This window comes from Dermacentor andersoni, chromosome 4 (assembly GCF_023375885.2).
Source record: "Dermacentor andersoni chromosome 4, qqDerAnde1_hic_scaffold, whole genome shotgun sequence".
NCBI lineage: Eukaryota > Metazoa > Arthropoda > Arachnida > Ixodida > Ixodidae > Dermacentor > Dermacentor andersoni.
In genome coordinates this window covers 113,011,932-113,035,576 of record NC_092817.1, presented here as the reverse complement: position 1 = coordinate 113,035,576, position 23,645 = coordinate 113,011,932, and the positions used below count along the sequence as shown (strand labels likewise).

General features: G+C 45.3%; 1 protein-coding gene across 1 annotated transcript in view; it reads left to right on the top strand.

Annotated features, from left to right (window-relative positions):
- The window catches only part of LOC126537493 (para-nitrobenzyl esterase-like), an 87,803-nt gene extending 67,135 nt beyond the window's left edge, over positions 1-20,668 (top strand). Inside the window, exons 4-10 of the mRNA XM_050184519.3 lie at positions 5,072-5,332; positions 6,011-6,151; positions 9,353-9,542; positions 10,905-10,976; positions 11,456-11,614; positions 14,379-14,527; positions 18,440-20,668. Coding sequence (XP_050040476.1) covers positions 5,072-5,332; positions 6,011-6,151; positions 9,353-9,542; positions 10,905-10,976; positions 11,456-11,614; positions 14,379-14,527; positions 18,440-18,784 — 1,317 coding nt within the window. The 3' untranslated portion in view covers positions 18,785-20,668. The remainder of the gene's footprint in view (positions 1-5,071; positions 5,333-6,010; positions 6,152-9,352; positions 9,543-10,904; positions 10,977-11,455; positions 11,615-14,378; positions 14,528-18,439) is intronic.
- Positions 20,669-23,645: the final 2,977 nt, after the last annotated feature.

The window sequence follows — 23,645 nt, the reverse complement described above, 5'->3', positions numbered from 1 at the left end:
GAGCAAAAAAAGGAAGAGACGGGTAGGATGCTTATACGTTCTTGAGTCGACCACCTCCGAGACACAGTATAACAAACCATAAACGAAACTTTCCAAACAAGAAAACTCACTCGCAAAGCAGAAACGAACATGGAAGGCGCCGAAAACAACTCCTGGAGGAGTGTCGTTAAAGGTTGTGCTGCCGCCACTGGGAAGATCGATGAGCCCGCACGGCCTTCGCGAACGGCCGAAGGGTTTTCCTCGGGGGGTCAGCGACAGCGGAGGTGGCGCTGAAGGAAAGAGGTGGCGGTGGATTTAGGGAGAGTTCAGTTTGCGTGGGGGACAAGGGAGCCAGTGGTCGATTTAAAGGGAGGACCCAAGGAACAATAAAACAAAAAGATAACACGCCCTTCGTCCTGCGTGACGGTGGGCTCCTTTTCGGCATGTAGCTGCACCGCCGAACCTTCCCTCTACAGTGATTAGTTTTTTTTTTTCTCATGCACATTTGTTACAGAAGCATTCCTTTCTTTTTGTTTTCTACATAGCTGAATTTTCTCGGGGATTCGCGCGTTCAGTTCCTTCACGGGTGGCCGCCTAGTTCGGCACTGCTGAACCGGAAATGGAGCGTCGATCCATTAGAGTTCGAGCGTAATTGGAATCCGGAAGCACTTGCCCGCCGTCCCATGTGCAATGAATGAGGCCGGTTGGTTACGTCGATCCTTTTTCTTTTGCGACCCGAAAGTCCTCTTCCGAGCGAATCCAGTTTCTCATCTAGCGATATTGACATTTCGAAGTGTTAAGTTCGATGACCGAAGGAGACCTACGGGACAGACATCATTACCTGTGCTACATGAACTGCTAGAAAAACTTCTCTGTTGATAGTTACATCGATAAATAATAATGCAACGTTTTGGGTGCGCATTCATAAACATAGCAATCCTGCCACAAATGTTAAGCCATCCTGTTCTGGAAAACTTAGTGCAACTACAAGTGAATCCATTGCTGAAAATGGTTTCCTTAAGTTGCGCGACCTAATAATAGTCATAAACTTAGTGCTGGTATTATTCAGCTTCATCTACGCATTCTAGAACACGTGCATATCATTCGACTGGAAAGCTGCGTAGTGGCGTTTAAGCGAAGACAAACCTTGAGCATCGTTTTTGTACAACTTGAGTTGGACTTACGAATGATTTTGTCGATGAAGCTTTCGAGCAAAATGGATGTAAAGGTTAAGCAGTGAGGCTGCTTAGCGCAGTCATTGACATAGGGTCGTGCAGACTGTGTGGCCATTTCTTGGATGTTTTTTTTACTGAAGTTATCCCTACCTAGTAAGTCGTGTCCCATATTTCACAGTGATAGCGAATACATAAAACACTCGAAGCGCGATCGTGCTGTCGGCGGCGCCACCGTGCGGTCACGATATCGACAGCACACCTACGGCACACGCGTGCGGGTGAGAGGCAAAAGAAACTGGAGGACGCTTAAGCTTCGTCTTCAGGGGTGGAACGTGATAGCGCTATCGCACCCCGTTCGCACCACCCACTCACTCGCTCGGCATGCTCTTGAGTCACACAAAGACAGGCGGTGAGCGCCGAGCAACGCAGCGTTCGGCACGGTAACGAAACGTGCGCCTGAGTAAGGGGAACGAACCAAAGAACTCGGTGTCTCCGAGGGACAAACGATCTACGCGAGTCAAACGACGGGATCGGCACGGACAGCCGGGCCGCGACGCGCCATGAAAGCGGACGCGATCATGGGGCTGACGCCTCGATGGGATCGTCCTCTATCTCGTTTGGAAGTGCCACGCAGACGCATGACTCCTCGCCAGCAGCACGGCACACATCGCAGAGGACGCTTTCCCACCAGACGCGCTACGGCGCAGCGATCACGCCAAAGGCGTCCCGCATAGGACGCTGCACCTAGGAATCGCGCTGTGAGCGGAAAGAGGAGCCGCGTCTCCTAAACACGAGGGTGCGAGTGACGCACGCTGGAAGTTGGAAGGGGAGAGAGCGAGAAAGCTTATTAAACACAAGGGTATTGGGGGAATCTCCGCATGCGTCCCGCACGGCCCCAATGCGCTCAAACGAGACGAAGGGGAAAAGTGAGCGAGTGGCGTGCCACCTGTCGGGGCAGCGCCGTACATTTCGAGGAGGAATTCTTTATTGTTTGCGGCAGGATGGCTCTGCGTGTGCACCAAGCGCAGAAGAAACGTAGCGGAAACGTACTTTGCGACTCGTTTAACTGTGACTTCTGTAATTACATGCTCATAATTACCGATATAAACCACAATATAGCATTCTACGGCATGTTTCTAAGGCAACACCGCATTCACTAGAGGTGCTTTTGCCTCGCTTTGAACCATTGAACTGATGGCTGAGTGGTAGCGTCTCCGTCTCACACTCCGGAGACTCTGGTTCGACTCCCACGCAGCCCATCTTGCAAGTTGTTTTTATTTATGAATTCCCTTCTGGGATTTTTCACTCACGGCCAACGCCGACGACGCCGACGACACCGGCTTTTCTGCGACACGAGCTCCTTAACGCTGTCGCGTTAAAATCATGGAACTTCGCCGCGGAACTCCTTCGTCCGCTGGGCAACGTTGACGCATCGCAGCGTTAGAATAGAATACCTCCAGCGACGCGCAGTTCGTTTGGCAACAGGAACGACGCAAGCCAAGAGGACGCTCCTTCACGATCTGCGTCGACTCGGTCGACTCAGTAGCGGAGCCAAGTGACAGCGTTGGAAGGCTGGTATGAATGTTGGGTGCGCAAGCCCTAACCTTTCTGCTTAGACAGCTGTGTGCCTACATTGGTCTCAGCGGGACGAACAGTAAACTTCAAGGTATGCAAGTTGACGACATTCTTTCCCTCTCATCTCGTGCACCATCGTCCTGCGACGCCCGCTACACCACCGTCGGCAGTCGTCATCGAGCCAGCCTTGTGAGATGCCTGTCTTCCCGGACGCCTCTTTGTATGAAACTCTATGGCTTGTACTGCGTAGCAGTATTCTCCCCTCATGCCCCCGTCGCATCAACATATCGACCCCCTCACCTGTTTTCTTAGAACCGCGGTCTGACTAGTTTCGGCGCAGCGCTAAGACTAACATTATACTGCATTGAATGATTCGCAGTTCGGAAGAAAGTGGCGAATTTTGCGTGCATATATAGCTGGTGCTTTCATGAATGAAGTCTAGCAGTAATCAATGGTAGCGACCACAAATCAACCGATCGACGCTCTATGAAAGATCGTATGCGGCTGCAATTTATCCCGTTTGTGAAGCCCATTCCCGCAGTTAACGTTACAAAGCAATGAAGTGCGGAAGGTCTGCAGAAACGGCAGTTCTAATATGGCAGTGATACGTGTCGCCTAAAGCCGGATGATGCTCAGGAAGTCTTACACATATTGCTGATAGTTTCGGCGTCTAATACTGCGTTGCAACTTTCAGCCACTTACGTATGCACCCGTTTTTCCAATAACTGTGTCCTGAACTATAATTTCGAGACCGTGTGTCAAAACAATAAGCATATCCATGTTTCCATCCATGCATATCCATGCATATCCATGTCTAATATAGGTCCCGCATTTCTACAACTTCTCTTACGTAGGAGCTGCTCATTATTGGCCAATTCTCATCCGTCCAGCACTTTTAATAAGGGTTCCCATGATCGTTGAAAGATCGCCGCTGGTCGCGAAGACCAGCCACAGGTGATAGTCCTGCAACTAAAAAATACACGCCAATATTTAAATTTTTATTCTCAAAATACTTCACACCCTATAGAGCTCGACCAATAACCTATAATTCCGTATTATGTAAAGACTTCGAAGTCTCCATGAAACAGATAATCACAAAGAAGACAAGAACGAGTGGTACGTTTTGTTTATTCGCTTCATTTTATTTTCAATATACTTTGACAAAATGCTTTTTCGTCTTGGAGGCGATATCTCATAACGGTTTTAGATCATGTTCTACGGTCGGGCTGCTCCGGTGTGCGCTTTTTCGTTCGGAAAAGTAAAGAAATTAATGTAGAGATATGTTCTCCCCATGGCTATGAGATGTAACTCGAGATACACTAGTCAAAAATCTAAATTTGTTCCTTGAGGGGAGATAAGGTTTTACAATTCTAATTAGCGCTCCCTCCATTGTTATCCTCCTGCTTCATGTCGCGGCATAATTACTCCTGCGGGCTCGAGCGTAGAGACAACGGATGGGCTTTGGGAAAAGTGGTCTCTGGAAGAAAGGTCGTAATAGACATGAAACATCGAGTTTTGATTTATTTTCAACATGCAAGGGCAAATAAAAAAATGTAATTAGAGGCAACTTTCACATGACATCTCAATTTCTACAATGTAAGAAAAACTCAACGTGTCAGTTTTTCATGTACGACCCCTGCACCGCAATGCACTTTTGATACCGTGCAATAAACTTCTGCACCCTGTCTACTATGGAGGTATCACAATGCCTCATCAGCACTGTTTGCTGGACTTCCTCATCTTAACTTGAGCCTATGACTCCGCAGGCCGAAGGTCAAGGTACCTAAAACGCGGTAAGCTGATGACGCCTGATGAATGTTCTACGGAGGATGGGGGAACGAGAACAACCAATGGGGCATTGTCCGCCAGATTGACGGCCTCCGACTACACACCGGCAAGCGTTATATACGGCACGATGTTCCTCGTTGGTGGCGCATCTATACACGTGACCGTCTTGTTTCACCGCGCTCCACAGTATGTTGCCGTGATGGGTACTCCTGATTCCACATGGCTCCAAGTATACAACTGCTGACGTCACATGTACTCAGTTTTCGTTTATTCCCACGATAGGAGAAAACTGTGCATAGGCTTTTATGTACTCTTGTACGTGAAACGACACTATGGAGCTTGACGTCGCTGTGAAACGTTTTTCTTATCTTCTGACTGAATCTCAGTTGTCGCCGCGGTATATCATCTTTGGCGGCTCGCTTTGCAGAGACCTCGTTTTCCTTCCGTGTTCATCCTTGAGCCCACTTTCTCTTGAAAATAGTTAACATAGCGAAGACTGTTCTCATTACCATATATTTTCTGAAGGACTGTTTGTTTCTCTGTCTCTACCCTAGGCCGGCATGGATGTGCTGGTCTGGATCCATGGTGGGTTTCTCCAGCTGGGTTCCGGCCACCAGCCCGGCCTGAGTCCTTCAGGGCGTTTGGCGAGAGGCACAAACGTCGTACTCGTCAGCTTCAACTACCGCCTCGGGCCACTGGGGTTCCTCGCCCTGGCTGCGCTGGGGACCGAAGTCAACCACGGCCTCTGGGATGCCGCGCTGGCTCTCACCTGGGTCCGCGACAACATTCGTTCCCTTGGAGGGGACCCTGAGAAGGTGAACGTGTGCTCCCCTCAAGCTAGCACTTCCCTTCGTTGACCTTGCCTACTTGAGAACTCGTATGCGTTGCAGGATAACTTCGAATTACTTTGTAGCGCGTGAGATTAATTAAAGAAGCATGTGTTTGGATTCGCGCCGCAGTCCTCAGATGAGGCAATATTGCACTCGAAAATATGTATGTTTTTTATATACTTACTCCGTTTATTGGGCAAGAAAAGTTGTGAATACAAATAAAGGCTGGAGATAAAATATGCTCATGAGTCATGTAGATTCTAAGTTTGATTGCATGGAGGGCGAATGCATTCTACTGCAAAATTTTATTATTAATCTGAACTCAAGTACAAGGTTACCACTTGCTCCTTTGTGCCACATATTTGTTTCAAGAATGAGTTTAGGCGAGCAATCTCTAACTTTTTCCTGGAGCTCTTTCTTCTCTAAGGTATTGCATTTTGAAGCGCCCAAAATAACTTTCAAGTGTCGATACTTCGCACTACAGCTAACTTCGTATACTGGCTTGAAATCCTTGGTGTCCTTCAATAAAGTAATATAGTCTATTTTGCTGTCTGTGCATTTGTCGTGTTAACGAACTGATAAGTTTATGTACGAAATATTCAGTGAAACGTCCCAACTTCGCCCTCTTCTGAACTTCTCAAACTTTATTTACTTACACCTCAGGTGACGGTGGTGGGGACGGATGCGGGCGCCTCACTGGCGCTAGCGATTTTGGCAGCGGGGCCCCAGGCTGGCTGGGGACGTCTCTTCCGAGCTGCCTGGCTTGACGGTCCCTCTTCAGTACTGAACAGAACGTACGCACAGGTAATGACCATTTCACTGCGCAGTGCCACTGATGACGTAAACAAAGAAATAAAAAAATACACCTGCTCGGTGTTCTCTGTAGTATACCGTGATGATCGTGCGCGTTGAAATATTTCAAGTTGCCTGTCTGGAAAAAAAAATCTAATAAAAATTTTCCTGTCGGAACGAAATGACATCGCTCTTCTCAGAAAAAGAAACCTTCAGCATTTTTTATTATTATTATTATAGTAGAAGGGATGGCACGCTTGTAGTGGACCAAGACGCGAATGATGTGGCCCTGAAATTTAACATCCATCAGACCTGGTTTTCCTAACCCATTTGAACTCGTTGTAGCTCCACCAGTTAACTTGAGCGTCACGCGAAGGAGCGAAGTTGGTTCCGAAAAGCTTGATGCAAGAACCTTGCTAACTGTTTTAGTCGTTATTCACTATAATTTCAATCTACCGCTGAAGATTACTGTATGAACTAGCCGCCTGTCACGCACTTTTTTTTCACCGCTACCTTCCGTAACGCATTCGGGCATTGACGGTATTGAAATATATACATAGAGGAATAAGTTTAGTTGCATAGATACCACGTGTTTCTGCATTTTCTGTAAATGCATTCCCATGCGAGCTTTTAAAACTTGCCAATGGAAAATTTCGGAGTTTTATGAGGTGGACTTCATGCCTACAAGGAAATTACAGTATAACAGAAGCTAATATCTTTCTAAATATTTACACTGTAGCACATTGTTATATTGCATAGTTGCAGCGTGGTCGCGCTGAAGAATTGTACATTTAGGAGAGATTCTTCGGTTCACCTCATTCTTTAGATACCTGCCCTAAAATAGTCCTGCGTAGTAAGGTTATTTACGAAGTAAGCCACTTTGGCGCAATGCAGCAAAGAAAGGCCTAATTCCAGCGTATTTGTCATCATACTAGGGGTAAAATAATTCTTGCTTGCAGAAAGGCGTTTGTCTGAAAATGTCCGCTAACGAATGAATTATATACTGCTCAGCTTCCATTATACATTATAAATGCCAATAAATATATGCCAAGGTATTCAGCATAGATTCGGTAATTACTAAGCCACAAATTTTGATATTCGCGCCAGAAATATTGGCCTCTGTATGTTATGCGAAGCAATTGCTTAACTCATCTAGCTCGCTGTGGCAGTTCTTACAAATTTTATGCGAAAAACACTTCTTCGTATGGATTCACTGCCTAAGGAAATTACAAATCTCTTAGTGGCTCTAAGTCATGTCATTTCTTCTTTGTTTAGTGTCGTATTCTGTTCGTTTTCCGCGGTACTGTGCTACAATGTGTGCCACGTGAAACAAAAAGTTGTGATCCACCCGAATATAGCACATAGATTTTGCAGAAAGAAAGCTTTGCAGGTGAGGAAAAATTCGCCCTGGTCCGGCACTCGTCCCGGCCAATCCAGGTCACTGAGTAAACAATGGTCGAGCATCAGGCTGCTGCGCTTAGGAAACAGGGTTGAAAACAACCATTGCACTAACTTGAGTCAGTGGCTATTTGACATATATACCTATGTGTCGCACTTCAACGACCCTCTTTCACGTCGACATGGGTGATCAGGGATGCGGAACTGTGTATGTGTCATAGGGTCATAATGTCATAATGTACGTACCGCTCTTCAATGAATCTCGTTGACGCAAAGTTCATGGAATACACCTATCGTCTCGAACTGTCGTCATCCCCACAGGCGCGATTCTACATTAAAGCTGCAGGTGCCACAACACTTCTTCCGCCGTGGTGGAACGTTACTGTGCCACCACTAATCTGGATTCTCTTTTACGAAAGCTCACTCATTACTTATTGGAATGTACGACACACTTATCTGTGGCTCATGCAACCCCGACGATACGATCGAACGCGTGTTGTGTTTTTGTGATCGTTGTGACGTTTAACGCTACGCTTTTCTGAGTGTGTTAAATCGATTACATAACGGACTATTCTAAGAGACAAAGATGCTTTGATCATGGCGCCACGCATCGCAGACTTACAATACGCGTGGGCATTGCTACAGTTCATGAAATCGACTGGCATCAAGGACCGATTGTAGGCGTGATGTGATAGACAACCGCACGTGCTCGCATCGATAGTACCTTTCTCCCTCCCTCTCCGCTCTTTCACTTACATCACTTAAACCCTTCTCCTCACGCAGACAAGCAAACAGGAAGCCCGTCTGATTGACCTCCCTAACTTTTTTCCTTCTTTTCCTCTTCCTCCTCCTCCTCCTCTTTGACACCGATTTGGAGCACTCGGTATTTTACATTGAGCACGCGCTGCTTTTCATTGAACCTCGCTGATGCCAACTTTAGTCGCTCGGTACGAGCCAGTAAGTGTGTGCCGCACTTCTGTGGACCGCTCTGGCGCCTGCTTGAGTCACTGGGTATCCACCACTGGGTATGTGCCCGCTCTTTGACCAATCAGACGCGAACTCGGGTCAATATGTGCCACTCACTACGTGCTGCTCTTTAATGACAAATATCATACTAAATTGTTTCGCTGCTTGAACGGAATCCAACGTGGGTCGCAAGTATTCATACAAACTTGTCTGACTGTATATTCACACATTCGACACGCGCGGACTTGGCGCCGACACCGCCGAGTGACTCAGCATATTCTGTGGGAAGCGCTAGAGATGAATCATAAACAATTCGTACATCACGCGTCTCTGCGGCGGCAATACGATGCCTTGCCACATTTTTTTTTTCTATGCTAATCACATTAACGATGACATTCATCGTGAGATGAGTTCGGCCAAGTTCTTTTTTTTCTGCTTCATTCTCTCAGAGCAGGAGCCGAACTCTGTGTTACATTTGGGAAACGACCATAATATATTACCCGCTTTGAAGCAGCAGAAGCTTGATGTGGGCGAGTTGGTTTAACATACTTGAAGAAAAGAAGAAATCCTGTTTCTTCAAATAAACGTTTAGTTGGAAGTTAGCGCCTGTCCGCCATACCTGCTCTTCTTTTAGTCCTCGTCCTTGTAGCGCTCATTTCTTTTGTTGAAGTATTACCCGTTTCTTCTTTTTTTTATGGCATCGAACTGCGCAACCAATTTATATTAGTTTTTTCCCCTCCACGATGCACGATAAATCTTGAGTAAATTTAAAATATTTTGCCTGTACATTCCACATGCGCAGTAATGCCTCGATTTCTAAATTCACTCAACGTTATTTACTCAACGCAGGTTGCCAAGCACAACAAGGCATTTTTCCAGCAGCGCTCAGGCTGCACAAATGCCACGTGCCTGCGAGCACTGAGCGGTCATGACGTCATCAAGGCCCATTTGGGTAAAGACGACCCATCTTTCAGGATTAGGGACCAGAACGACCTGCCCATTCAGGGGATATTTCCGGAGCAGTTCCTCGTCGTCGACGGTGAGCCAGTAAAGACGGTGTCTTCCGTTGCCGTGTGCCTTGCACTGCCTCAATTTATTCTGCTCGGACGAGAACGGCGCGGTTGGACATTGCCTGCGCGCAACATTTGCTAAACGACTTGCCACTGCGGCGATCCCAGATATATTTACTCCGTTCTCACGGCAGTCATGTTTCAGCGTGTGCATTGCAAGCACATCACGTATTGTGGCCAACGCGGGACGCCTCAGGTATATGTGAATTTAGAGAAATACTAGCAGCGTAAATGAGGAACCCCTGCCTCACAAGTAGGCAAGTGTTGGCACACGATGAACAGGGCTTACACTTTGTTTTATAAAGATTCGGGTGCAGCAACTACACAGTGGAAAGCTTCAATTTATGCTTTTCTTCCGAACGAGTTTCGTTTATTAGCGGAGCTTATCCCTTTGTAAGGTACGCCGCGCTTTTTATGATTCACAAAAAGGAGTTAAATTTACCCCAAATTTGGAAGAAGAGTAGCTGACAGTGCAACCGAAACTCGGTTTAATAAATATTTCTGGGAGCTTGGTGGCGAGATGCTATCTTGTTTTAAAAGAGGCCTTGCGCCACTTTTTTTAACAACGCTGTTGAGTGTATTGGCACCGAATCGCACGACCTTTTAAAAATGCTCCAGAAGCAAGTAATGAAGACTTTGCATGAAAGCATAGTAATTGGCAATTAAGGATTACCCTTGAACTTCCGCTGCACTCCCACACATTTTTCCGCGCCATGAGCGCCAAGTCTACGGAAGAGAGCGTCGTTACCCGCGTGCTGCGTTCTTTATACGTCGCTACGAAGTTGGGACTTGTTTCTGTTTTATTGGCGTACGGTGCGTAGTACTTTGCTTTCATTCTTGTACACTTGCTAAACTGGAACGTGCTCGAGTAGAACAAACACACACGTGAAATACCTAACAAAGCAAACAGGAAACACGTGAAAAGCAAAAAAACAAAAAAAAAAAAAAAACGTACGCACGAGGGCTGAATACAACTCAACGCTCTTTTCAGTACCGCAACTCTTTCTTACTAAGGGCTTCGTACGAAGTGCTTTTTTTTCCTTGCTTTCATTGTGCTTCATGTTTCTTTTGCTCGTTTTTTTTCACGAACGTGTTTATTCTACGTGACATGACTTTTGTTGAACTCAGCGGGTTTCTGCTGTGCACTGTTCTAGTTCGGTTTACAGTACGAAGTATGTTTCCGAGCATTGCCGTAAGTCTGTGTCAACGAACTTGAGCGGTGCAAGTTTATTGTTTTATTTTTGCGGCTATAAGTACACCCATTGTGAGAGAGAAAGTATAACTGCTGGATACGAAGGGTCAACGATACATTTATTTTTCTTCGTCATTAGGCACATTACTTACGAAGCCACCACTGGAAATGATCGACGGCAATCCCAAGTGTGACATTCCTATATTGATCGGTAAGAGCTCCATGTTTGATGAGCGTTGCCTTAAAGAGTAGAATATTGTAAACACGCAGTACTCGTAATGTGGTACTTAATTTACGATATGTTAAGACTCAAATATGTTGAAAGTAAAAAAAAACAAACATATGTATTCAAAGGGAGCACCATGTAATATACCGCAATTTACCTTTCTTTGCTAAATCAGAAGGTTGTGCATACTGCATTAAGAGGGCGCTTAAGGTATTTGCTTTGGGTAGGCTAAGTTAAATTTGTGTAGTATTCGATAAGTACTCCATAACGATTGTGAAGCCTACAAAAAGGAAAGCCGGACTACAGAACAAAGTACAGTCTCGGTCATGGAAAGAAACGAACCGTCTCTATGAGATGATTTCAGCTTAAATATAGTTCGTCCAATGCCAGCAGCTTTTTCAATCTGCCATTGTTTTTGTTTATGTTTTCGTATTTGTAAAATTTTGACTTGTATATGTTTTCAGGGTCATCGTCCCAAGCAGTCGACATATGGCCGGGGCCAGACGACTTAAGCCACTGGTCTTGGAACCAGTACAAGAAATACGTTACTACGAGTCTCGACAGCTTTGGTTCGGGTATCACACAAATGGCGCTTCAGCTGTACAACATTACGAATGCTACAGGTAACTTCGACAAATGCTTTATTACGAAACTATACTTTCCCTCCACTTCTGCTTCTACTTCTGCTTCTCCACGTTGTACGGTCCATCGCTTCAGCACAAGGTGGGCGCCTACAACACCCAGCACGCACAAAGCTACGAGCCGCCGACGGACCTAAACTGTGGTCCTAACGCAAAGAGCTCTTGTCTCAAGATACGGCCACGAGACCGAGCGAAGCCACCACATGCGCTGTTGCAGCCGGAGTAGAACGCCTCTCCCCCTTCTCCCTCTCCCCCCTCCCCGGTGATTCGCAACGTTAGGTTGCGTGCCACGGAAGACGGCACGTTTCCATTCCGCCTCCATCCCTTTCGCGCCAGATTGAGCCGCGATCGTCGTCTGCCCTCGCGGTAATTGCTATCGCAGTAATAAAGAACACCGAACCAGAGACGCAATTTCACGCAAAATTACAGTCGACGAAGTGAGCCTTTAATCCAGACTTCGCCTTCCGCGAGCGAAGAGCAGCGCTTCCTGCGTTCGTGTCATTTACGGTCTTACTTAACCAAGAGGAAGGCCATAACCAGAAGAAGAAACACGGAATGGTTTTAGCGGAAGCGAAATTGTATCGCGTCATCACGGTGAGATGGAGAGCATTAGTTCGCTGTAATTACTGCCGCGCTTGGAAGAGGCGAGCGGCGAAGCTTATTCGCGGCAACAAAGGGCTGACGAATGCCCGAAATTCCGCGAGGAAGCGCGCCCAGCGACGAACATAGCAGGGGCACTCATCGTTCGGATTCGCAAAACAAGTTCCCCTTGATTGCGGGCGGACGGTCCAGAGAGCGCGTTACTCCTCCCGTCCCCTCCCCCCCCCCCCCTCTACCTCAACCCCTTCTATAATGCCTTCGGTTCAGAGCCTTTCATTCAGTGAGCGCGCTGCCCCTGGCACTCAAGTGAGCGAACGAAGCGAGGGAAAGTTTTCTTACTTCTAGTGCATTTTTTTTCTCTCTGTTTTCTGCTGAGCGTGTGCTCGGCTCGCTGCTTTCAGGATTTCTTTTGGGCGCGTAGGGCGTGGAAGTTTTCTTTTCGAAACATTTAAACAGACAGAAGGGTGGCCGGGAGATTTACGCGCAACAAAAGCAGCCCGCCGCTGATGAAAGTCGTCCGCGATGTTAGTGGGGGAAAAAAAAAAGAGTGCGAAAGAGAGAGCGAGAGAGAACAACGCAAAACGAGTAAACACGCTTTTCTGACATGTGGTGAAAGTAAGTATACTTCTATGATGAAAACATTTCCGCGTGTTGCTTCTCGAGCTGCAAGCATAAGCAAATATAAACCAGATGCTCATCAACGCCTGCTGCACTGCGCGCATTGCTGTTAATTCTTACTGTGACACTGATATTTTTAGCCTCAACAGCGACGCAGATGCCCTCATATTTGAAAAAAAAAATATAGGGGTGCGATACAATGCAAATGCCTCCAAATGTGCCATATAAGAAACTGCCCCAAGTCTAATCAAAATGATAATTATTTTTTGGTAATTAGTCGCCTGATACTGACATATTAGCCGCAAAGTGAGTCCGCAGCGCCGAAGAACTTATGTGCGAAAGCACCATGTTTGCTATGCTCATATTGATTTTAGCAAAAATATATATGAGGAAGATACACCATATACAAAGACACATTTACCCGTGCCGTTAACTACGCCAAGTGTGAAGCATGCCCTCCTAGTTTACTTTTATAAAATGTTTGCCAGCAGCAACGGTTATTTGAACGCTGCCGCACTGCAATGAAATATTTTAGAACATATCAGTTTCTTTAAATGCTTGCTTTATTTCTGTCTCCATTGTATTCACAAGCAAACCTTAGGGATAGATCCGTCCAGGGTGGCGTATTTGGCCGTGAACACATCGTTTTCCAATGTTGTTTTTTTTATCTTCACTTATATTTAACAAGGCATACACACCACGTACGCATCCGGTACCGCTACTTCATCATATAGCTTAATTAGTGTTCTAGAACACAGCATGTGGTGAGGAAAGGCAGTCAAGTAGTTTGGGATTACTGAGCGTTCGTAAAAGATACTTGGCTTTTTACCGTAAGTACTATAGTAGGAAGATTCTGGTCCAATGGCCAGTTAAAATATGATAGAGTCCTCACGCCCGAATGGCAGCTTTCTTCTTTTTGTTGAAACAGAACATATCGATCTGATGGGTAGGAAAACAAGTTTTGTGGCGTCTACACGTTTTAGGTGATCTGTTAATGAAATTAAATGGAGACCTGAGTACACACGTATAAACATACGCTTTCTTTTTAATCTAGTCAGGTTGATGCTAGAATGAACTCTGCATAAATGCTTAGTGACAAACAGACAAATAATGACTAGACCAGATTTAGTTAGGCTTAACGCAAATCCCCTAAGTATGTTGGACACTGAACGGCTACTGTTAATGCATTACTTAGCGGCTCATTTGATTCCGTACTCTCACCACTAAGTGCCAATCTTCATTCTAAACGGAACACTCGATTCATGTCGCAACGTCTGCGCGAATCAGCCTTTGTTTTATTCAGAGTGCATAATGTTGACTGGAAAGGAAGCGAAGTGCAGTCCAGGACGGCAGAAAATTAGGTGGGGCGACGCAATATGGAAACTTACAGTGGAAATTTGAAATTCGAAAGCGCAAGAGAGGAGCAATTGGAGATTGCTAGGAGAGGCTTTCGTCCTTCAGTGGCCATAAAATTAGGCTGCTGCTGCTGCTGCTAATGACGATGATGGTGTTGGGTGTGCATTCGCAGACTTGGGTATCACGCCAGAGCTGGTGTACACTACAATGGTGACAGACCTTCGAGTCGCCTGTCCACTGGCGAACATGGCCTCGAACTTGGCGACGGCGTTCCAGTCACCCGTCTACCGATACGTGTCTGAAATCCACCCGTCCAAGCCGGTAAGACAATTGTTCGTTAAGTTTGCTTAACCTTTATAGAAGGCACAAACCGAAATGTACAAATGTCGCGAAAGCGGTACAACAAGGCGAATGAGGCGAGGTCGGAAGAACGTGACTAATATCGCAAACGCCTATTTATTTAAAAACATATTTTATTGTTAGTAGCTCGCTGAGCAGCACCTACAGCGCTAATCTAATGGGAATCCACAGAGATGCAAGAACTGAGCAATATATTTATTTCTCTTCTGTTTTAGGTGGTTCCCTAGTCAGAGACTTAGGAAGAAATAATTGGGATACTTCCCTTCACTCAGTTTTGCCGCAACAAATATATAAAAAGATGGTGAAATATATGCCTTTAAACTGGCCTCGGTGGGCAGTTTAATATGACAGCAAATATCTCCCGACACATGGAGACAATATTTCGTCGGCTTCGACTAAAAATTACATGTAAAAATAGCTCTTTGTAGAGCCTCAATTGTTCCAATAGTTCTGTTTCCCTGTGGCGAATCCTCTCTATCGCAATACGTTTATTTTAACAGACCTGCCGCCCATTTGTGCACCGCATATCTGCGTTTTTCTAGTTTTCTTTTGAGCGTGTTTCGCTTTGTGCTTGTCGTATTGTATGCTGTTTTTTATGTTGTTTTCTTTTGTGGCTAATAGGTAAGTGTAAAGTAGTCGTTACAGTAACATGATTATTGTGTACAATACTTTCTAGCCTTGGGCGCCAGCCGCCCTGTCAAGCTGCAGCACTTAGCCGTTAATGCGGCTGCTCATTTCTTATCGCCGGAGGAGAATAAATTGACTTGAGCTGACTTGACTTGCATACTCTGCAACACTTCTCCTGAATTCGGGTGTGGACATAATATTCAGATTATTTATCACGTATTTCTTGAGTGCCCATGATACTCCATAGACGAACAGCATTACCAAGCAAACAATGACTCCACAGGTATCCCTTTACTATATATTAGGTAATTAGATCGTGGAGGACGAAACATTGGCCGCAGAAGGCGAGCGTCGTGTTCGTGGTAAGTGAGGCGATAAAGTTATGCATACAGTGGCGAACTTAGTTTGTGTCTTGCTTTATAGCATAACTCAGTTTGAGTATTAAGGAAAAAGGACAGACAGGTGACAGGATGAGCGCTATCCTAATACCTGTCTGGACTTTTTCCTTCATAGACAAACTAAAGGCACTACAACCTAAAGCTACTCTAGATTTTTCTATTCCAGTTCCGCAGTCAGCCCTCCGCGATTGGTCAGCAAATTTTCTGAACACCCTCACTTTGCCTATGTGTCACGCAGCGTCACAAAAATCTCCAAAACGCCACATCTGATATCATGTGCACACTGATTATGCACTATTAAACCGAACGAAAGAAAAATAATTATTTCGGATTCGACGTCTTTTTCGCTATTAGCTCTTTTCTATTTGTCAAAAATTTTTGGTTTGCGCCTACCTCGCATGTCTGTCACGCGGCGTCACAAAACCGCGAAAAATTCACCACGTGAAAATAATGGGCAGGCTTTAAAGACGCATTAATATGCCGAACAAAACCTATTTTTTTTCCTAAATAGCCGAAGAGAGCCCCGTTCTGAAACGAATAGAAGATGGCTGCCCGCCGATCGCTCTGGCACTGGCTACACGGAGGTGCCGGGGAGAATAGATTTATTGGCGTATAATAAACGTTTTACGGAGCAGATAACGTTATCTAGCCCTTTCCGCATGTATACAACAGCAGTCTGCCAACTCTTCTTTGCTGAGCATCCGTTTTAGCGGCATTTTGAACCTTCCGTTGTATGCCACCCCGATGTTCGATCAGCCACCGCAAGCTAAGTAAGGGGAAGCGGACCAATCGAAGAGGCCGGCACCGCCCACCTCATCCAGTTATCAACTTTCACCGTGCTGGCTCAGCCCGATCGAAACCCTGCCCACTTGAGCGTGCTCACTGTAGGCAATGCTATTCGCTTTGAAAGGAAGAAAGTTCTCTCCTATAAATGAGGAACTCGTTTGATTGGGCTATTCAAAGAACGTTGCGGGTTACCGCCTGATGCTTGCGTCGGTAGTTACGTAAATTTGATTTCAGTAGATTGCAATAAAAACAGATTGGAATAGTTTTACATTATAGGACCCTGAGTTGCGCTAAAGCAACACAAGAATATGATGCACCAACTCGCACATTCAATCATACTTGTGAGCCTCATTAATTAGATTCTGCATTTTCGGCATAGCTCGAAATCAGCTGTGTGCTTGCACGTGCCTTCCGTTTTAGTCATTTGCGGACTCCTTCATCAAATGTCAAGCACTGCAATGCTTCACTCGTGTTGGTGTAGCGGCGTGAACATCCAGTTGTATTTTGTTCAACCTTATGAATACGCAGCCCTATGTATATAGTCAAAATATTTAAAAATTTCTCTTATCTGAAGCTCCCGTTTGCATAGACCCGCTGACAACTTGAATCGTTGGTTTTAAAATTTTCTAAATTCAAGTGTGCAATGAGGTATGTTGCACTCTCAATGTTTTCAATATTGTATGCCTAATTGGAGTGATCTGGGGATTAGCATTACTTGGGCCTTATCTCCTTAGGGGACCTTATGTTTTCCCTGTCAATGCCTTTTTCTACGTAAATAAGCTTTCAGCCATGGCGCCCTTACGGTCTGCTTCAATCATATAAAGCTAACAGATAATGAAGTCCAGGAAAGCATAGGATGAATTACTAGAATTCAATTGAAATATCAGAATGGTGACTAAACGGAAAAGAAAGTCGCGAAGAAACAACTGGCGGCAGGTGGGATGCGAATCCACGTCTTGATGCGTCTTGATGCACGCGTGTTTGCGAAACCACGCGTGCAATGCTTTTACCAATGGAGCTATCACCAGCACCGTTTCCCCGTACACTTTCTTGAGGAATATATGTGTACGATAGCTCTAGGCCTAGGATTGTTAGCCCGCGCCACAAATCGTGGCCTTTGCGATTGAAGCAGCACATCCTTGATGGCGCAAGGCGTCATGACGTAAGTGAACTTTTAGAGAAAGCAAATAGCCAATAAACTCTCGCATGATGTGTCTGAATGCATTAAAACTGCAGGATTCGAGATGGTTGTCGTGTATTGAATGCCGCCAAGGTCAGAAGTTGTGGCACTAGCTAACACTACCAGGTCCGGATCCAGTGCGCCTATAGTATTACAGAAAGTGAATGAGAAAACAGCGCCACGGCAACTCAATCGGTAAGAGCTTCGCACGCGTTATGTGAAGACATGGTTTCCCATCCCACCATGCGGCCACTTGTTTTTTCGTAGACTTTCATTCTGCTTAATACATGAGTCGTGCATTTCAGTTCACCCAATGCTTTATTTGAGATCATTATCTCTTGGCTTGTTATGGTGATGGCTTACGAAAATCATTTCTCTCTGTTCTTTTTACCGGATATCTCGTCGTTCGTGGATATCTCGTGGTCAATTAGGTAACGTTTGACACCTATCAGAAATCTGGCGAAGTGCACTTGCTTGTAATAAAGGTGCGCAAATGCACGGCTGCTGGGCGCGCAGACGAAGAGCAATGTCTTGTTTTTCGGCCATTGCTAGCTACGTGTCCGTAGTAGCCCAGCAAGTCTCTAAAACTGTTCCTAACTGACAGTTCAGTTCCTTTCAAATTATAGTAAATGCTACAAGAATTGTCATTGCATTTGCCACCAGACCCGTGTTTTGTGCGTGGGAGAGTGACAGACAACCTCAAAACAAAGCGAGCGGCCAAAAGGACTAGCTTCAAAGAATGTCAACGCAGTTAAATCTTCAGTGATCACTCACATGAAGTAGTGCTATACAATTATGAGTGTGGCGAGAGTGTCGCACTCTCTGAGCTTTGTAGAGTGATTTTCAATTGCATCGTTTTTCCTAACCTATCTTCAACTACAGGTGAAAATACTGGGCCATGAGGCTCCGTACAGTCTGCACCCGTGGACGCTCGTGGCATTCTTCGACCTCCAAGGTCACTTTCTGGAAGGAAGCGACGCTGGTGGCAGTCCTCAAGAAGAGCCAGATCTGGCTCTGCGAGATGCTGTCCAAGAGATGGCGCTCCGATTTGTGCGCTCGGGTGGCCGCTCAGTGCCCGTGGCGGACTGGATGAGATACCCGAAGACGGTAGCCCTACTTCGGGGTGCCAATGCCACGTGGGAGGTAGTGACAACCACTTCGTATAAGAAGACCGAGTGCAAATTCTGGACCTCCGAGGGACTGACCCAGTATGCCTGGATTAGCTAAGCGCTCGTGCTGCGCCCTGCACTATGTACACCGTCCGGAGATTCGTTCATTAGTCGATCGGTCTGCTACATGACGCCGGTCATTTTCTGTGCAGGCTTGTGTGCTTGTTCCCTTTCCGAATGTCCTTGCGCTTTGGCAAATGGCGTTATGACTTGTGAAAATACCACACGATGCAGGGGGTAGAGGCCAGGTCATGGCGATGAAACATGTCTGCATAATTTTCTGTTGCAGTGACAAAGAAATTCAGTGCTCTTCGCTGAACAGGCCACTCATCGTGAGATGAAGCATTTGTGGCATGTTAAGCAGTGAAGAACACCTTTCAATTTGCATCAACACCCCTTTTGGCTAGGCCTAGAAAAATGCCAGGTCAGATTTAACAACAGGGAGAATCAAAGGCAAGCGGCAAGCGATGTTGCATTTTATGGATTTTGCTCGTTTACAGTTCTGACGCTGTTATAACAGTATTTTTTGAAGCAGCATCTCGTTAATTCCTACTCGTTCATAGTGATCAAGTGGATAGGCGAGGAAAAGCATTGATTACGGTGTCGCGATTGCTTACGTGCCCAGAGCCACTTTTGTTGCCATGGGAAAGGCAATAGGTTCAGCGCCAAACGCCGAGAAAAAGAGATTACATACGTTGAGGAACCATTGGAAAAGCTGTTCACTATAAAAATAGTTGTCAGTCATGTGGTCATATAGGTGTATGCTATACCAGAGCGAGTGCTACTTCTGTGCTGTACAGTGGCTGAAAACAGAACGTAATCGTCAACGACTCGCAGAAACCAAAGCGAATGCGAAGCGCGTCCGTCCTGAAGCCGCGTCAACAATGCACCTATTCCGCCGCGCAGTAGCGTTCTTTAGCATCTTGAGTCGGTAACGTTTCTCGTCTGGCAGTCACTTATTAAGAAAATTGTCTCATAATAATCATGATCCGTTTCTAAGATAAGGAATAATAAGTTACACGCTCATTGCTCGTGTAGGCAGACTGCCAGTCCACAGACATGTAAAAGAGAGTAAGTACCACACACATAATAAATTGCGAAGAGAACTAGCTCAGTTCATCCGGAAAACTAGAAACAAAGAAATGTAAACTAAAATGAGAACTCATCGGAAAGTATTATTGCTGCCGTTCTATGACATGAAGTATCACTTTTATGTGCTGTTTCATACATTAAAGGAGAGAAGAACGAATTGAATGAACTGTAATAGCTGGCGGGAATGTTTGAGAAAGTTCTTTACTTTGCCAATAAGAAAGAGCAGCTTTATTGAGCAACAAAAAACAAATCCTTGCGTTTCTTAATTCAATGTGTGTCTTCTGTGCTCTCCAATGCTCGTATAATAGCGTGAATTCGCACACTTCTGGCACATTGTTTGGAGTTGGTTACGAGTACTTACGCAACCGACAAAGCCTACATGTATCGTCGCCAAGGGAACTTACGTACAGTGCTTGTAAGCGACACTCGTGTCTATGCATGGCCATTGTAAAACAAATACATCACTTAAAGTGCAGCCGATGACATGGACGCCTCAAGAACCCAGTGACACCTTCAGTGAGTGATTGCGTCTGCGTGTGCGTGTGTGAAGACAGCGTGATTTGTGCCTTAGGCAGACTCTTCCTGGGAACTTTGCCGTTCGTGAACGTTTTTTGACGGCGTCAAGCACTGCTTCAACTTCTTGCGCCGCGTCTTCTGTGCTTCAGTCGAACGACCTCTTTCTCATACTTTCATCGTGCTAACCGGGTGTGCTTCTTGCTGTGTTGTTGTGTGTGCGTCGTTATGTGCGGACATTTCTAGCGCACCGGGTCAGTGGTGTTTTTTCGTCATCTTTTTTTCATTCGTATGCTTGAATGAATTATACATAACCCGCCGTTCAAAGTTTAGAGTTTACACAGAAGCCCTTGCTGCAATCTCTTTCATCCAAAGACCTTTCTTAGCATCAAACTATTCAGACAACGCTTTCTCTAGCGAATTGAAGCTTCACCAACTGTGACTAAAGGCGATGGAGAATTATCAGACCATAGTGGAGTTCCTCTTCTACGTAAACCTTCTATGCTCTGAGGCGTTGCATAAATATAGAGCACGGCGTTGGGCTTTTGATGGAATTTCATTTATTCTTAATTATAACTGTGTTCCAACATTCTTTATTGTGCTAAACAATGGAAGGCAAACAAAAGTACTACGCTCTAATCCATGGAACTTAGGATTCTGATACGCGCATGGAATGTGTAGAAAAATAGTCTATTCAGTGAGTGTGTGTTTAGATAAAGCACCGATTTTGTTTCTATTCTTTACACTGGCCGATTGTTAGTTCATAAAGTAAGTTGCTATCAAGGTATATTACCTCATCACTTCTGCTTTGAAATTGAGCGCGCTTTCCACAGTGTACGCCGCTGAAGTGGTATTTGCTCTTGTGTACTGACTGTCAAAAAATATCGGAGAGGTGCTTTGTGAAGAATTCTAATTTATATGCAATATTAGTATTATAAGAAAATTATTGCATACGAAAATTAGTGCATTTTGGCAAAATGGAGGATTCTCTATGTGTCCTACTATGTGTCAAAATTTGTGCATTAGTGGTCTTTGCTACTAATGACGTAATAAAAACTCACACCCAGTATGGTGGTAAAGAGAAGTGTCAACCGGCACATAATTTAAAGAGCCTCAATGCAACTTGGAAATATCGCTTCAATGGGACATTTGTGGGAACATCTGTTGCTGTGGTGTGGCTGCATAAGAAACAGGAGTGCGGATGTTGTACGTTGCTTTTCTGCCTACGTCTGATTTTACTCGCTGAATATGCGTGAATGCGAAATAAGGATATACATGAAAGTGGTGGGGAGATTGACGCGCTGAGTGATGGGTGAAACTGTACCACCTGCTGGGATTATTTAGGTACCAAAAAATATTCAGGACTGCTTGCGCGTCAACGGTCTTCTTGCCCAACTTGGAACACTCACTGAAATTGACGACAGTTCTTTTTAGCGGTTTCTACTTGTTTCAACAATTGCTGCTCGGCTGACAAATGTGTTGTTTCTGTATGTATGACTTTGAATAAATATTCCTTTGCTTATTTATAACTAGAATAATACTTTTAATCTTTCTTATGTGTATTGAGCTGGCCATTAACTGTTATTTCCTATTCATTCGTCAACTCATTTAACGGGTTGACATACTACTAATAGTTGACAAGCTACTAATATCGCCTTAAAGTATGAATGAACAGAATCACTTAATAATTTATGTTCCTTCAGTTCTGAGCAGACAGGTCTAGTTAGTTCAAATCTTTCGCGTCAAATGAAACATGCACATGGAAATAGAGCAATGCAGAACATGTAAATGTCGCAAAGGCATGTGGTGTCCTCTACGCGACGTTGTACGGATTCGAACAGTCGCGTCGTGTACTTGTGCGATCCACAATACTCGCCAACTTATGCCACGACGTTGTAGCCTCTCCGGCCAACCAGCAAGGTCCGGATACACCGGTGCATTGATCTCTCCGACGGTTACATCTTTGCTGTCGGCTGACTCCGTCTTCTTGAGAGCCCTCTCCTGCTCCCTACGGCCATGCCCTCTCATTCTGTGAACGGAGAAAGTGCAGCCTTCCACCTGAAAATTGAAAGATGAGTGAGAATAAGCTATTACATTTCAAAACTTATACATGCCCTCGCTTTTCGCCAATCTGGGCAAAATAATTTCCATTACAGCTAGTATCCTCACAGGCCTTCACATGATGCTATTAACAGGGCCGATACGCCCTAAAATGGAATTGCCAATAGGGTTAACATATGGTACTTTTGACTGGTGTCTACTGCGCTTCAACTTGGTTGACACTCACGCGGAGTCTTCTCGTGATTGGAGGCAGAGTGGGCCTGCTTTATCTGAACGCTCAGCGGCTCTCACAGCAATAAGAGGAGCCACGTGATCGCGTTTTTTTGTGAGACTTCTATAAGCTCGAAGATGAGAGCACCTTGAAGTTGAGCGCGGCGCCTTGAATGACAAGAGAAGTGTGTTCCGATCACTCTACTTCGCCCACGTGATTTAATACTATACCGCGAGAGCACTCTAGAACGATCGAAAGCGACCAGTCGAAGCTGCCATTAGGCTTATGGTCCACCTGATACTGATGCCTCTGAGACCTGAAGTCGTTTTCATGGGTTTCAAGAAATAAACGGTAAGCAGCTGTTATTGGTGTCACAATCAGCCAAAACTTGTACGAAAAAAAGTTACTCTTGATGCTCAGAGAAATAGGTTTTTCACTATCCTGTCATTTCAATCATGCCTATAACTTCTGTGGGACCAAAGTTTGTAAGAAATAACAGATCGGTCATTATAGCTGCTTTTGTGGCGATCCCAGATCGGAGCTTATACATATCGAAAGTGAAAGGTCGTGCTTACTCCGGAAGTCGCACACATAGAATGATATACGCTCAACTGCAGAAATGCAAGTGCATGCACGCTTGTGTGTACAGATGCACAATACGCAGCTACAACTCACGGAGAACGGTGTTCAGAACATTTTGTTCGACAGGCTCCGGGTGACGGCCTACAACGCTCCAGTTTGTGTGAAAAGCGGCCAATGGTGATGATAGCAAAAGTAATGGCTTGCTCTGATCTTTTTTTCTGGTGATTTACCTGATCCTAGACATTTGTCTCATTGTTTTTTAAATTGCCACTTTGTTCAGCCTTCTGGCTTGGCGATTAAACGAATCTGGTTTTCAAAAGATTCTGCTTTACCGAAAAAGGCAGTGTTACTGCATCCAGCCGGTTCACGAACGATCTTTGTGGAATCTCCATCGGAGTTGATACAAATGGAGGCTCATATACCCTCGGTAGAATGAAATGGGAGCGAGGCGTCCAACAGA